Below are 15000 nucleotides of genomic sequence, written 5' to 3'. Positions count from 1 at the left end.
CTTGTTATCAGTATAAAAGACACCTGTCCACAACCTCAAACAGTCACACTCCAAACTCCACTATGGCCAAGACCAAAGAGCTGTCAAAGGACACCAGAAACAACATTGTAGACCTGCACCAAGACTGAATCTGCAATAGGTAAGCAGCTTGATTTGAAGAAATCAACTGTGGGAGCAATTATTAGGAAATGGAAGACATACAAGACCACTGATAATCTCCCTCGATCTGGGGCTCCACGCAAGATTGAGTTCCCTTTAATATTCACATGGAAAAGTCCACAGACCCACTCCAAAAGGCTTTCGGAGCCATCATCGACTCAGTGGGTTTTGTCCAACATGTCTCTGGACCCACTCACTGTCACAGTCATACTCTGGACCTAGTTTTGTCCCATGGAATAAATCTTGTGGATCTTAATATTTTTCCTCATAATCCTTGACTATCGGACCACCATTTTATTACGTTTGCAATTGCAACAAATAATCTGCTCAGACCCCAACCAAGGAACATCAAAAGTCGTGTTATAAATTCACAGACAACACAAAGATTCCTTGATGTCCTTCCAGATTCCCTCTGTCTACCTAAAGACGCCAGAGCACAAAAATCAGCTAACCACCTAACTGAGGAACTTAATTTAACCTTGCGCAATACCCTAGATGCAGTTGCACCCCTAAAAACTAAAAACATTTCTCATGAGAAACTAGCTCCCTGGTATACAGAAAATACCCGAGCTCTGAATCAAGCTTCCAGAAAATTGGAACAGAAATGGCGCCACACCAAACTGGAAGTCTTCCGACTAGCTTGGAAAGAGGTAGTTGTTTGGGCTAAATTATAGGTGGGCTATGTACAGGTGCAGTAATCTGTGAGCTGCTCTGACAGTTGGTGCTTAAAGCTAGTGAGGGAGATTAGTGTTTCCAGTTTCAGAGATTTTTGTAGTTCGTTCCAGTCATTGGCAGCAGAGAACTGGAAGGAGAGGCGGCCAAAGAAAGAATTGGTTTTGGGGGTGACTAGAGAGATATACCTGCTGGAGCGTGTGCTACAGGTGGGAGATGCTATGGTGACCAGCGAGCTGAGATAAGGGGGGACTTTACCTAGCAGGGTCTTGTAGATGACATGGAGCCAGTGGGTTTGGCGACGAGTATGAAGCGAGGGCCAGCCAACGAGAGCGTACAGGTCGCAATGGTGGGTAGTATAGTATCTCTCTGATTTGGTCCTGCCGTACATACCTACACGTACGCTACGGTCACAAGACGCAGGCCTCCTAATTGTCCCTGGAATTTCTAAGCAAACAGCTGGAGGCAGGGCTTTCACCTATAGAGCTCCATTTTTATGGAACGGTCTGCCTACCCATGTCAGAGTCACAAACTCGGTCTCAACCTTTAAGTCTTTACTGAAGACTCATCTCTTCAGTGGGTAATATGATTGAGTGTAGTCTGGCCCAGGAGTGGGAAGGTGAACGGAAAGGCTCTGGAGCAATGAACCGCCCTTGCTGTCTCTGCCTGGCCGGTTCCCCTCTTTCCACTGGGATTCTCTGCCTCTAACCCTATTACAGGGGCTGAGTCACTGGCTTACTGGGGCTCTCTCATACCGTCCCTGGGAGGGGTGCGTCACCTGAGTGGGTTGAGTCACTGATGTGATCATCCTGTCTGGGTTGCCCCCCCCCCCCCCCCCCCCCCCCCCCCCCCCCCCCCCCCCCTTGGGTTGTCTGGGTTGCCCCATGGCGGAGATCTTTGTGGGCTATACTCAGCCTTGTCTCAGGATGGTAAGTTGGTGGTTGAAGATATCCCTCTAGTGGTGTGGGGGCTGTGCTTTGGCAAAGTGGGTGGGGTTATATCCTTCCTGTTTGGCCCTGTCTGGGGGTGTCCTCGGATGGGGCCACAGTGTCTCCTGACCCCTCCTGTCTCAGCCTCCAGTATTTATGCTGCAGTAGTTTATGTGTCGGGGGGCTAGGGTCAGTTTGTTATATCTGGAGTACTTCTCCTGTCCTATTCGGTGTCCTGTGTGAATTTAAGTGTGCTCTCTCTAATTCTTCTTTCTCTTTTTCTTTCTCTCTCTCGGAGGACCTGAGCCCTAGGACCATGCCTCAGGACTACCTGACATGATGACTCCTTGCTGTCCCCAGTCCACCTGGCCGTGCTGCTGCTCCAGTTTCAACTGTTCTGCCTTATTATTATTGGTCATTTATGAACATTTGAACATCTTGGCCATGTTCTGTTATAATCTCCACCCGGCACAGCCAGAAGAGGACTGGCCACCCCACATAGCCTGGTTCCTCTCTAGGTTTCTTCCTAGGTTTTGGCCTTTCTAGGGAGTTTTTCCTAGCCACCGTGCTTCTACACCTGCATTGCTTGCTGGGGTTTTAGGCTGGGTTTCTGTACAGCACTTTGAGATATCAGATGATGTACGAAGGGCTATATAAATACATTTGATTTGATTTGAACCCCATAGAAAATCTTTGGAGTGAGTTGAAAGTCTGTGTTGCCCAGCAACAGCCCCAAAACATCATTGCTCTAGAGGAGATCTGCATGCAGGAATTGGCCAAAATACCAGACAGTGTGTGAAAACCTTGTGAAGACTTACAGAAAACATTTGACCTCTGTCATTGCCAAGAAAGGGTATATAACAAAGTATTGAGATAAACTTTTGTTATTGACCAAATACTTATTTTCCACCATAATTTGCAAATAAATTCATTAAAAATCCTACAATGTGATTTTCTGGATTTTTTCCCCTCATTTTGTCTGTCATAGTTCAAGTGTACCTATGATGAAAATTACAGGCCTCTCTCAAGTGGGAGGACTTGCACAATTGGTGGCTGACTAAATACTTTTTTGCCCCACTGTAAATGTTTGCACATTTATAAGAAATTTAAAAAAATACCGTATTCAGACACTTCGCTATGAGACTCAAAATTGAGCTCAGGTGCATCCTGTTTCCAATGATCATCGTTGAGATGTTTCTACTACTTCATTGGAGTCCACCTGTGGTTAATTCAATTGAATGAACATTATTTGGAAACGCACACACCTGTCTATATAAGGTCTCACAGTTGACAATGCATGTCAGAGCAAAAAAGAATTGTCTGTAGAGCTCCGAGACAGGATTGTGTCGAGGCACAGATCTGGGGACGGGTACCAAAAAAATTCTGCAGCATTGAAGGTCCCTAAGAACACAGTGGCCTCTCTCATTCTTAAAAGGAAGATGTTTGGAACCACCAAGACTCTTCCTACAGCTGGCCACCCAGCCAAACTGAGCAATCGGGGGAGAAGGGCCTTTGTCAGGTAGGTGACGAAGAAACCGATGGTCACTCTGACAGAGCTTTAGAGTTCCTCTGTGGAGTTGGGAGAACCTTCTAGCAGGACAACCATCTCTGCAGCACTCCAGCAATCAAGACTTTATGGTAGAGTGGCCAGACCGCTTGGAGTTTGCCAAAAGGCACCTAAATACTCTCAGACCATGAGAAACATCTGGTCTGATGAAACCTAGATTAAACTCTTTGGCTTGCATGCCAAGCGTCACTTCTGGAGTAAACCTGGCACCATCCCTACGGTGAAGCATGGTGGTGGCAGCATCATGCTGTGGGGATGTTTTTCAGCTGCAAGAACTGGGAGACTAGTCAGGGTCGAGGGAAAGATGAACGGAGCAAAGTACAGAGAGATCCTTGTTGAAAACCTGCTCCAGAGCGCTCAGGACCTCAGACTGGGGGCAAAGGTTCACTTTCCAACAGGACAACAAACCAAAGCAAACAGCCAAGACAACGCAGGAGTGGCTTTGGCACAAGTCTCTGAATGTCCTTGAGTGGCCCCATCAGAGCCCGGACTTGAACCCGATCAAACATCTCTGGAGTGACCTGGAAATAGCATAGCTGTGCAGTGTGACGCTCCCCATCCAATCTGACAGAGCTTCAGAGGATCTGCAGAGAAGAATGGGAAAAACTCCCCAAATACAGGTTTGCCTAGCTTGTTGCGTCATACCCAAGAAGACTCGAGTCGGAAATTGCTGCTCAACAAAGTACAGAGTAAAGGGTTTGAATACTTATGTAAATGTAATATTTCCTTTTTTATTTTTAATACACTTGCTAAAATTTCTAAAAACATGCTTTTGCTTTGTCATTATGGGGTGTCGTGTGTAGATTGACGAGGGGAAAACATTATTTAATCCATTTTAGAACAAGGCTGTAACGTAACAAAATGTGGGAAAAGGGTTCTGAATACTTTCTGAATACACTGTACGTGCATTATAATCACACAGCCTTCCAACGCGTTTTGAAGGCCAACAGAGGCCGAAAGTCACCTGAAGTACATGTGCAGTTCATCGACAACTGTGCGTTGCCATCGGAGTCTAAAAGTGTGTTTTATCATTGACACCAGCCATGTGACATTGAATGAACCAGTACTTAATATTACAGCCCATGTTGACTAAGTGTGTGACATGAGAGCTCCCATAGACCTAGAGCCTGTTCTAGGACATGCCTCCTCCACCCTCCCCGTGCTCTCCTTCGGTTACTCAATGGCTTCGGCGTACCCCCCCCCCCCCCCCCCCCGGTTTTGCCCCTTTGTTTTTGACTCACAAGTAACTTATAATTTTACCAGGTTGGTTTCACAACAGAAGCCATAAACCTTTTGTTTTTAACAACAAGAACAGAGCGAGTGGAATAGGTAAAAGTGGAGGAGTCTAAGAGAACAGGAAGAGTGGAATAGGTCAAAGTGGAGGAGTCTAAGAGAACAGGAAGAGTGGAATAGGTCAAAGTGGAGGAGTCTAAGAGAACAGGAAGAGTGGAATAGGTCAAAGTGGAGGAGTCTAAGAGAACAGGAAGAGTGGAATAGGTCAAAGTGGAGGAGTCTAAGAGAACAGGAAGAGTGGAATAGGTCAAAGTGGAGGAGTCTAAGAGAACAGGAAGAGTGGAATAGGTCAAAGTGGAGGAGTCTAAGAGAACAGGAAGAGTGGAAAGGTGGGGAGTATAGAACTGTGAGGATAAAACGTTGATTCATTCTGATACTGTGGAGCGCTGATGTTAGAATAGTGAGGGAGGAACAGTGAAAGTGGAACGGAAGCAATCACACACATTCTGATTGGACTCTGTGGAGAGCGGACACATGGGCCGACTCCCAGCAGGAAATGAAGAGACTCCGGATCCAGACAGACAGACACATGCTACAGTGCAAAACGAGCCAGACAGACAGACACATGCTACAGTGCAAAACGAGCCAGACAGAGAGACAAACAGATACACATACTACAGTAAAAACCCAGCCAGATACACAGAGGAGCATAAGGAGCCAGAGAAACAGATTACAGTACAGGCTTCTAACCCAGAGAGCCAGACACAGCTTGGGTAACAGACCACAACACACACACCATGCTAGAGATTAACAAGGAAGGGGACCTTGTCTGGATCATAGAGAAAGGCAAAATATCAACCTCAACCATCTAGCAAGGGACAATCATGAACACCAACTGATAAGGCACTGCCAATGTGCAATAGAAAAGGGAAGCTTAATGTTGCTTATCTTCAAAATGTCCAGATCAGAAAGATATGTCAGCGAGCATAAGTTCACAAACGAATTACTCAAATTACATTTAAGATCATTCCCATTAACTTTGTTAAGGAGTAGCAACTTAACTGTTATGTTAACTTATCTTAAACCATTTCAAAAGGCAGATACATTTTGTCTTGAGAAGGTTTAGTGAATCCCGGTCCAGGTGTTCTATACTACTCACCTTCTTGGTCTTGACGGTGGAGTGGCAGCAGTCCCCTCCGTCGTAGTTACAGAAGGCTCTGTTGTTGACCGAGTCACAGTAATTGTCTCCAATGAACGGCTGTGACAGAGACAAACAGGAGGAGACAATAAGAGGCAGGACATCATCAACAACCTATACAGTGTACTGTACATACACATATGGACAACATAGATGAGAACCACACTGATTCTCTCTGATGTATTTGATTACCCCATTTAAGTGCTCTATATTCAAGTTTATTCATATTGTATTTTTTTTTTTTGTCTTATCCCCATCTCACCCAGTGACATTTTTTAGGTTTTGTTCTGGATTTGCTGATTTAATCCGGTACAAAATGTTTACCTCTTCCAATGTGACTTTTTAAGCCGCGGGAGGTCTAGACATGTAAACATGAGTACACCATAAACTATATGAGGCTAAGAAACACTCCAATCATGTGCTTCATGAGGCTAGCCCCGCCCTACCCTTCCTGGTTTATCCAATTGGTTTAAACTGTGTGGATGATGATACCAAGGGGGTGAATAATCCCAAGAGGGTGAATACTTTCTTTACTACGATAAACTGAAAATATATCACAGTAAAATGAACCAACTTAAATTAAACGCCGCTTGTACCTTTTATAGCCTCGCATCGGCACACATTTCAGAAAATAAATGCCTGTTTCAAATAAACGCCCGGTCTAAATGAATTGTTAATGAGGTTACCATGGACACCGCTCTGATATTCCCACGGTGATTTGCATATTTTTTTATTTATTCTATCACCGTTGCAATGACACCACCAAAAAGAAAACACAACATCAAATTCAAGCTAGCCATCATCAAATTCACAGAGCAAAAAATGGGCGAGGCAACAGCCAGCCATTTTGGAATTGATCCACTACAAGTGAGAGAAGGGTGAAAAAATAAACCATAATTTTTTTAACCAAAAGTCCAAATTCACCGTTTGTCTGAGATGGATCAGAAGAGGGCGAGACTGCAAGGTAAGGGAGGGAAATGTAAGCTGTGTGTATTAAGGAAATAGACACCAGGCTCAAATAGAAGCATGTCTCTAATAAGTGCTGGTTGTGTTCAGTGATTGATGCAAATAAACGCCTGGGATATTAATTGAAGTTTTGCGATAAATATATATTTTGGAAAAGAGGAAAGAACAAGTTTTGTGAAACATATTCTGAAAATACTGGCATACTACAATATCAGCTACATAGCGTGTGTAGACAAAGTGTTAGGCTACTATAACCCAGTATCAGTTCTTTCCTGCTTCACTTCTCTAGTGGTGGGATTCTCTGAAACAGAGCCAGGTCCCCATGTGGGTAAAGTGTTTCATTTTGGAGACAACATGAATCAAACCTGACTAATTGGCTTCTACGCTTGTGCCGGTATCCACGGTAACTGACGTCACTGGAGCAGAGCATCTCCCCAGAGAGAACAATTAGCTACCCATGCTCTGAAACAATGTTATATTTCAACCTTCTCCCGAATGAGCTCACCTGCTGTTAAAAGGCTTGTCTCTCTGATAGGTAGCTTGCTACTTCACTAGGCTGGCTGGCAGTGTATTCAGGGCAATGTGTTCAGAACTGTGTGTGTGTGCTTGAGTATATGTGTGTGTATCTATGTCTGAATTTGTATCTGTGTATCTTTAAATCTTGACGGCTCCCGCCAGGCTAGTGTCTGCACAAACTCCATGGGGAGTAGAACAAATTTAAAAAGCTACATATCTGGAAACTTAAGGTGATGCCTGATCTGATAACATTTAGAAAATAGCAGGATACATTGCAAAATACATAAAGAGGCACTGGTTATAATCCTATTCCGTGTTTATACTCCTCATACACCTCTCATCATCACCACTGGCCTCCATGACGCATGGCACGTCCTCTTACCTCACTTCCTCTCACGCAATTGAATCAGAGATACTGTATTTAATGACAAGATGGTCTCTGCCCTAACAATGGGAGTCGTGAAGGCATATGGTCTGCTTATCGGTATTCTTATTAGTCTGCTTATCGCTGTATTATCACATGGACAGATTTGGATGGGAGTGGACCCTCTTGCTTCACCTCGTCCTCTCTGGTTGAAGCCCTTACCTCTCTCCCTCTCATGCAAACCTATGACCCCACTTCCTACAACTCAGGTGAAGTCCTTCCCTCACATCCTCTCACACAGATTAGGCCCTTAGCCCATATATTTAATCTCAGGCAAAACCTTTATCTCATAGATAAACTACTATTCTCAGAAAGTTCATAGAAGTTCTTACATCACATCTTTTGATGCAGTGGAGCACCTCTGGATGTGGATACCACTTCAGTCCCATTGTACACACTATATTCTGTAAGGAGACAAAAGGAAAAAAGTCAGTAGGATTTCAGACACTCAAAATATCTCTACCGTCAATCTGTGAGTTGTGGAATAAAATGTATTGATTAAATCAATAGAAATGATAGGGGAGATGTAGTTGTAAGGATGGATATTATAGCCATATTGGTCATTAGAACAAGTAGTAGTAGTAGTACCAGTCATGATTTTGGGGTAAGTATTTTTCCTGCTTTCGATATCAGACTGTGGAGTGAAAGTAGTTAATGTGGAATGGCATGTTGTTGCCACATGCTGTTAATGCATCATTGCGTTGTCCCCAGAACTACACACAAACCTAAACAAGGAGTCATATGGCAAGACTACCCACTGGGCACAGGCGTCTAGTTTTGATTTACATTTGAGTTGTCAACTACTGTAAATTCAACGTGAAATCAACACAAAATGTCACCATGTCATTGGATTTAGGTTCAAAGTTGGGTGAGAAAAAAATGAAACCGCCTAACTCTGGAAGCGATAGAGTAAATATCTCTTTACACAATATATGGCAACATTGATATTGTCAATGGCTGACAGGGGTTTAACAAATATAAACAATTATAAACTTGTCATGAATCTAGAGAGGACGATATAGTCTGATGGTGGTCGGCTCTTTGAAGTCTGCCATCTCACAGCGTCTTGTTTCAACAGATCCGGCTCGCAGTGACGTCTGACCACGAGCACATTTCACCCCGAGTTGATTCACTTGCACAAAGGTAGGTTGCAGCAAGTAGTTCTACAGGTCAAATAACTTGAAATACCTTTTACAACGGGATGCTTTTACCAAAGCGACTGAAGCTGACTTAGACCTATCCTGCTCAACCACGTCATGCCTCCACCTCATTCCAACGTTACCAGCTTTACCAAAATCTAACAACTTTTGTCATAAATCTTTTTTTCCCTCTCTCTCGTCACAATACATGTGCCTATTTGGATAACACATATTGTGACACATCCTGGTCTGTGAGGAGGGCAGGGTGCCAACACTCCAGTGGAACGACTATGTTTCTTGTTATGTTGTTACCTTAACTCACTCCACATTCAGGAAGAGCTAAGTTCATGGTATTTTCCATATGAATAAATGAATGGATGTTTTCAACGGTGGTGAAGCCTGCTTTTGATGGATTACCCCTCCACAGATCGCTGAATATATCTACTTGACATGATATAACTTGATCCTTATACTGTATAAAGGTGCTCTTTCATACCAGGGCCCCGGGAGATTGAGTACGAAACGTGTTCTCAAATATCTCCGCAGTATGTGTGGAATCTGCTCTCTTGCTTTCATTGTCTGCTCTCACTTGGATACATAAAATACACACATTTGTTCTAGGGGGCTTCTGAGGGGATTTTAATGTAATGTGTGTGTGTGTGCGCACGTGCCTGTGTCTGTGTGTGCGTATCTGTGTGTCTCCGTGTATCTGCGTTTGCCAGCAGCATACCACCCTGCATACCTCTGCTGGCTTGCTTCTGAAGCTAAGCAGGGTTGGTCCTGGTCAGTTCCTGGATGGGAGATCAGATGCTGCTGGAAGTGGTGTTGGAGGGCCAGTAGGAGGCACTCTTTCCTCTGGTCTAAAAAAATATCCCAATGCCCCAGGGCAGTGATTGGGGACACTGCCCTGTGTAGGGTGCCGTCTTTTGGATGGGATGTTAAAGAGGTGTCCTGACTCTCTGAGGTCATTAAAGACCCCATGTCACTTATTGTAAGAGTAGGGGTGTTAACCCCGGTGTCCTGGCTAAATTCCCAATCTGGCCCTCAAACCATCATGGTCACCTAATAATCCCCAGTTTACAATTGGCTCATTCATCCCCCTCCTCTCCCCTGTAACTATTCCCCAGGTCGTTGCTGCAAATGAGAACGTGTTCTCAGTCAACTTACCTGGTAAAATAACGGATAAATAAAAATGTTATGCGGGCTGAGAGTGTATAAAAGAATATCTGTCTTCCGCAGGGTCTGTCTGTGTGAAATGAAAGGGTTTTCAGGGTAACATGATGTCCCCAAGACGAAGGCAGTCCAGTACATGCAGTAAAACCAGTGTGGACCGGGACCAAAAGTGCCATCCACAGCAAAGGACTGGCTGACCTCCGCTAGAGCATTTTTTTTCCCAGCCCTGCCATGTCCCAATAACACACGAATTGACACGCTTTTTCACTGCTGCAAACTAAGGTATTTTTCATTTCAGTGCCGTCAGCAAATCAATGGCAGAAAAAAGAGGAAGGGAGAGAGGAATCGGCGGACAGAGAGAAAGAACAACAGAGCAATTGAGGACAGTTGGATGCTGGGCAGCACCACATTCCTTTCCCAGCACGCTTCTGTGAAGTGGGTGAGCTCACTTAAGTGGGGTGGGGGGGTGGTCAAATAGACTCCACCCCAGGCAGGATGACCATAGTAAGATTGGCTAGGCTGTGGTACATGTCCTCTACATCTGCAAAGGGGGTTGCAGCTGGGAGGTGGGGCTAGAGAGATTTAGTTGTAAAACTTTTTGCTGCCACTTTCGATAAGATGATGTCACCGACCAACCCGCTAGGCATGACCGTAAATCAAAATAATCCACAACCGTGGCCCCCCTCCCCCGTGCACGGGATCCTCGCCCAAGCACCTGCCCCACGTGCAATGATATCACACCAAAATAGATCCCATGGTGAGGTCATGTCTCTAAGAGATATTATTCACACAGAAATGACTGATTCTAAATATAGCGGTGTAATTTCTGCTGATGCAAGAAAAGAGAGCTACAGAAAGTGAGAGAGAGAGAGAAGGAGTATGGTAGCCTAAGTGGGTCAAACCCCCAAACTAATGGGTCGGAGGGGTGATACATCACTATAAGTGATGAAGAGACTAAACCCCCTGGCTCAGCACATATGGAAATGCAAAGTGGATTTCAGCCTGTGTTCTAAAGAAAATGTCTGCATTTTTAACAGTGAATCAAGAGTAGCTCCACGATAAAGATTTGAAGGTAAAATGACATGAGAATACTACCACGTAATCTAATCATGGGTTATTAGTGAATCATCATTCACATTTGATAGTTGTCTACTTATGCAACTCTATTTCCCATAATCAGTCTTCTATTGAGTTTTTGTAATATTGTAGGTGGTACGACCACATGTGATTAGAGATAGGAGGCATTATAAGCATAACTCATGTGATTAGATATAGGAGGCATATTACGCATCACTCATTTGATTAGAGATAGGAGGCATATTACGCATCACTCATTTGATTAGAGATAGGAGGCATATTACGCATCACTCATTTGATTAGAGATAGGAGGTATATTATGCATCACTCATTTGATTAGATATAGGAGGCATATTACGCATCACTCATTTGATTAGATATAGGAGGCATATTACGCATCACTCATTTGAAAACCCTTATAGGCCAGGATTCAATCAATTGCAGACACCAGGGTGGATTTCCAGATAGGGCTTCCAGAAGTGTGTTCAGGTTGAGTTGACACTTTAATTTACAAACTGGATGTCCCATGGTGTGAGCCATCAGTTCTGAAGGCCAACCTGACTGAGTAGTCATCCGCTGCACACAACCAGACTGACAAAGTTGATATAATTTTTATTCTAGAGGGGGGGAGGATCCTGTTGTTGTCAGGTAACCAAAGAGGTGGAACAGGTTGAATTGGAATTCACACGCATTGATTGACATGCATTGATTGCATTGATGTGCCGGCACAGAGGTACAAGCAACGGCAGTATACACTGCTGAGCACACTGGAACAGCCTATATTGATTTCACCTCATCCAACCCTCATGTAGCCTCTCTATGCTCCATCAATTCTGTTTCCCTTTCCCCCTTTCGCCTCGTCTCCAGACTCACATGACACCAGCGTATAACTCATATCAATTACACAAATCAATTACAAACGGATCATTTTATTTCCCCCGCACTGCCACAAATGGCTGACTCAGTGCGACTTGTAATGAAAACAAAACACCACTCGAAAAACATAACGCTCTCAATCCCAACTCCCAAGACCCTCATTGGCTAGCGTAGCCCCTGGCCCTATTTATGGTCTACCTCCATCCAACTGTAGCTAAAAACCTTCAAAATAACTTTGAACTGAAATTGAATAATTAAGTCCCATTGACTTAAATCAAGTAAAATGAAGCGAGGAGGCGGTGGAATTCACCGACAAATACATTTCGAGACAACAACGTCATTATGGTTCTTATCGTAGTGTATTTCATTACTCTCCATGTGAATTACGTGCACGGGGGGGGGACAAAGCTTGCACAACGTTTACAGTACGCTTCTGTAAACTGCCCCCCCCCCCCTTTTTTTGCAATCGCAGCTGCCAATTTAGGCAATCAGTGCAGACTCAATACAATAGCCCTGTCAGGTATATCTAAATCAAACCAGGCTATTAAGGCTTGTAATGGGGTCGTTTCAAAAATTATAGTGATTACTGACGACACGGCACTTCTGAACTTTTACAACTTGGCCCCGTCGCTGGCTGTGGGTTCATATGAGTTCAGAGATGACTGGCTGGGATCTGACTGTGTTGTTCCAAGCCGCATTGGTTAATTGTGTTGGGATATGCCTCGTAGTAGAAGGTTAACTGACTGTAAGTTGGGTGTACTGTAGCGGGTGGTGGTGGTATTGGACTACACCGAGTTTGGCAGTACAACACTTCATGTCCCAGAGTCCACTGCAACTTGTAGTCTTTGATTGAACTCTCGCAGAGGGTTCCTCTTATGTTGTTGTCCCATACTGTCTTTGTCTGTCTGTCTGCCTGTCTGTCTGTCTGTCTGTCTGTCTGTCTGTCTGTCTGTCTGTCTGTCTGTCTGTCTGTCTGTCTGTCTGTCTGTCTGTCTGTCTGTCTGTCTGTCTGTCTGTCTGTCTCTGTTCCTATCAATATGATGTGTTTTCCGTTGTCGCCACCCAAGATGATTTGGCCACAGACAGACCGTAGGTGGGAATGGCTCGGTCCTTCTGTAGTTCATAATATTACCAGAATATAGACACGCAGTGTTAAATTCCTAATAGGAAGGATCATGAGCAGCATTGCTTTGTGAAGTATGTCTGTGATACTTGTAACAGACACACACACACACACACACACACACACCTTGACTTTGGGTGGGTTTCTCCAGTGCTCCTTGCGCATGCTGTCTGCGGTCATGTTGCTAAGCAGGATCACCACGTCGCTGTTATTGTCCCTGCACGTCAGCTCACACTCCTCACCTGTGTGTGTGTTACAAAACAAACCCAACGATATCATCAGTGTCTGCACAAACTGTTCACACATCAAATCAGGTTTTATTCTATTTAGAAAACAACACTTTAATTAACATCCACTGGGTGATCTATTTTGATGATGATAATAATAATAATAATAATAATAACTTGGTGGGTGGTTATAAACTCAGCAAAAAAAGAAACGTCCCTTTTTCAGGACCCTGTCTTTCAAAGATAATTCGTAAATATCCAAATAACTTCACAGATCTTCATTATAAAGGGGTTAAACACTGTTTCCCATGCTTGTTCAATGAACAATAAACAATTAATGAACATGCACCTGTGGAACAGTTAAGACACTAACAGCTTAGAGACGGTAGGCAATTAAGGTCACAGTTATGAAAACTTAGGACACTAAAGAGGCCTTTCTACTGACTCTGAAAAACACCAAAAGAAAGATGCCCAGCGTCCCTGTTCAACTGCGTGAATGTGCCTTAGGCATGTTGCATGGAAGCCTGAGGACTGCAGATGTGGCAAGGGCAATAAATTGCAATGTCCGTACTGTGAGACGCCTAAGACAGCGCTACAGGGAGATAGGACGAACAGCTGATCGTCCTCGCAGTGACAGACCACGTGTAACAACACCTGCCCAAGATCAGTACATCCGAACATCACACCTGCAGGACAGGTACAGGATGGCAACAACAACTGCCTGAGTTACACCAGGAACGCACAATCCCTCCATCAGTGCTCAGGATGAGAGAGGCTGAACTGAGGGTTTGTTGGCCTATGTAAGCAGGTCCTCACCAGACATCACCGGCAACAATGTCACCTATGGGCACAAACCCACTGTCGCTGGACCAGACTGGACTGGCAAAAAGTGCTCTTCACAGACGAGTCGTGGTTTTGTCTCACCAGGGGTAATGGTCGGATTCCCATTTATCATCGAAGGAATGAGCGTTACACCGAGGCCTGTACTCAGGAGCGGGATCGATTTGGAGGTGGAGGGTCCGTCATGGTCTGGGGCGGTGTGTAACAGCATCATCGGACTGAGCTTGTTGTCAATGCAGGCAATCTCAATTCTGCGCATTACAGGGAAGACATCCTCCTCCATCATGTGGTACCCTTCCTGACATGACCCTCCAGAATGACAATGCTACCAGCCATACTGCTCGTTCTGTGCGTGATTTCCTGCAAGACAGGATTGTCAGTGTTCTGCCATGGCCAGCGCAGAGCCCAAATCTCAATCCCATTGAGCACTTCTGGGACCTATTGGATCGGAGGGTGAGGGCTAGGGCCATTCCCGCCAGAAATGTCTGGGAACTTGCAGGTACCTTGGTGGAAGAGTGGGGTAACATCTCACAGCAAGAACTGGCAAATCTGGTGCAGGCCATGAGGAGGAGATGCACTGCAGTACTTAATGCAGCTGGTGGCCACACCAGATACTTACTGTTACTTTTGATTTTGACCTCCCCTTTGTGTACATTATTACATTTCTGTTAGTCCCATGTATGTGGAACTTGTTCAGTTTATGTCTCTGTTCTTGAATCTTGTTATGTTCATACAAATATTTACACATGTTAGGTTTGCTGAAAATAAACACAGTTGACAGTGATAGGATGTTTCTTTTTTTGCTGAGTTTATTTGTCCTGTTTGTACAAGTGTGTATTATACGCATGTATGAAATGGAAATGTGTTTTTTGCATATCCCT

The 15000-nt window shown here is 44.4% G+C and overlaps 1 protein-coding gene across 1 annotated transcript in view; it reads right to left on the bottom strand.

Moving 5' to 3' along the window:
* The window catches only part of LOC109874377 (pappalysin-1-like), a 126572-nt gene that overhangs the window by 13566 nt on the left and 98006 nt on the right, over positions 1 to 15000 (bottom strand). Inside the window, 3 exon segments of the mRNA XM_031809557.1 lie at positions 5720 to 5818; positions 7997 to 8068; positions 13179 to 13294. Of these exon segments, the coding sequence (XP_031665417.1) occupies positions 5720 to 5818; positions 7997 to 8068; positions 13179 to 13294 (287 nt within the window).

Source organism: Oncorhynchus kisutch, linkage group LG29 (genome assembly GCF_002021735.2).
Source record: "Oncorhynchus kisutch isolate 150728-3 linkage group LG29, Okis_V2, whole genome shotgun sequence".
NCBI classification, from domain to species: domain Eukaryota; kingdom Metazoa; phylum Chordata; class Actinopteri; order Salmoniformes; family Salmonidae; genus Oncorhynchus; species Oncorhynchus kisutch.
The sequence above is the reverse complement of the archived record's forward strand: the minus strand, read 5'-3'. Positions and strand labels throughout refer to the sequence as shown.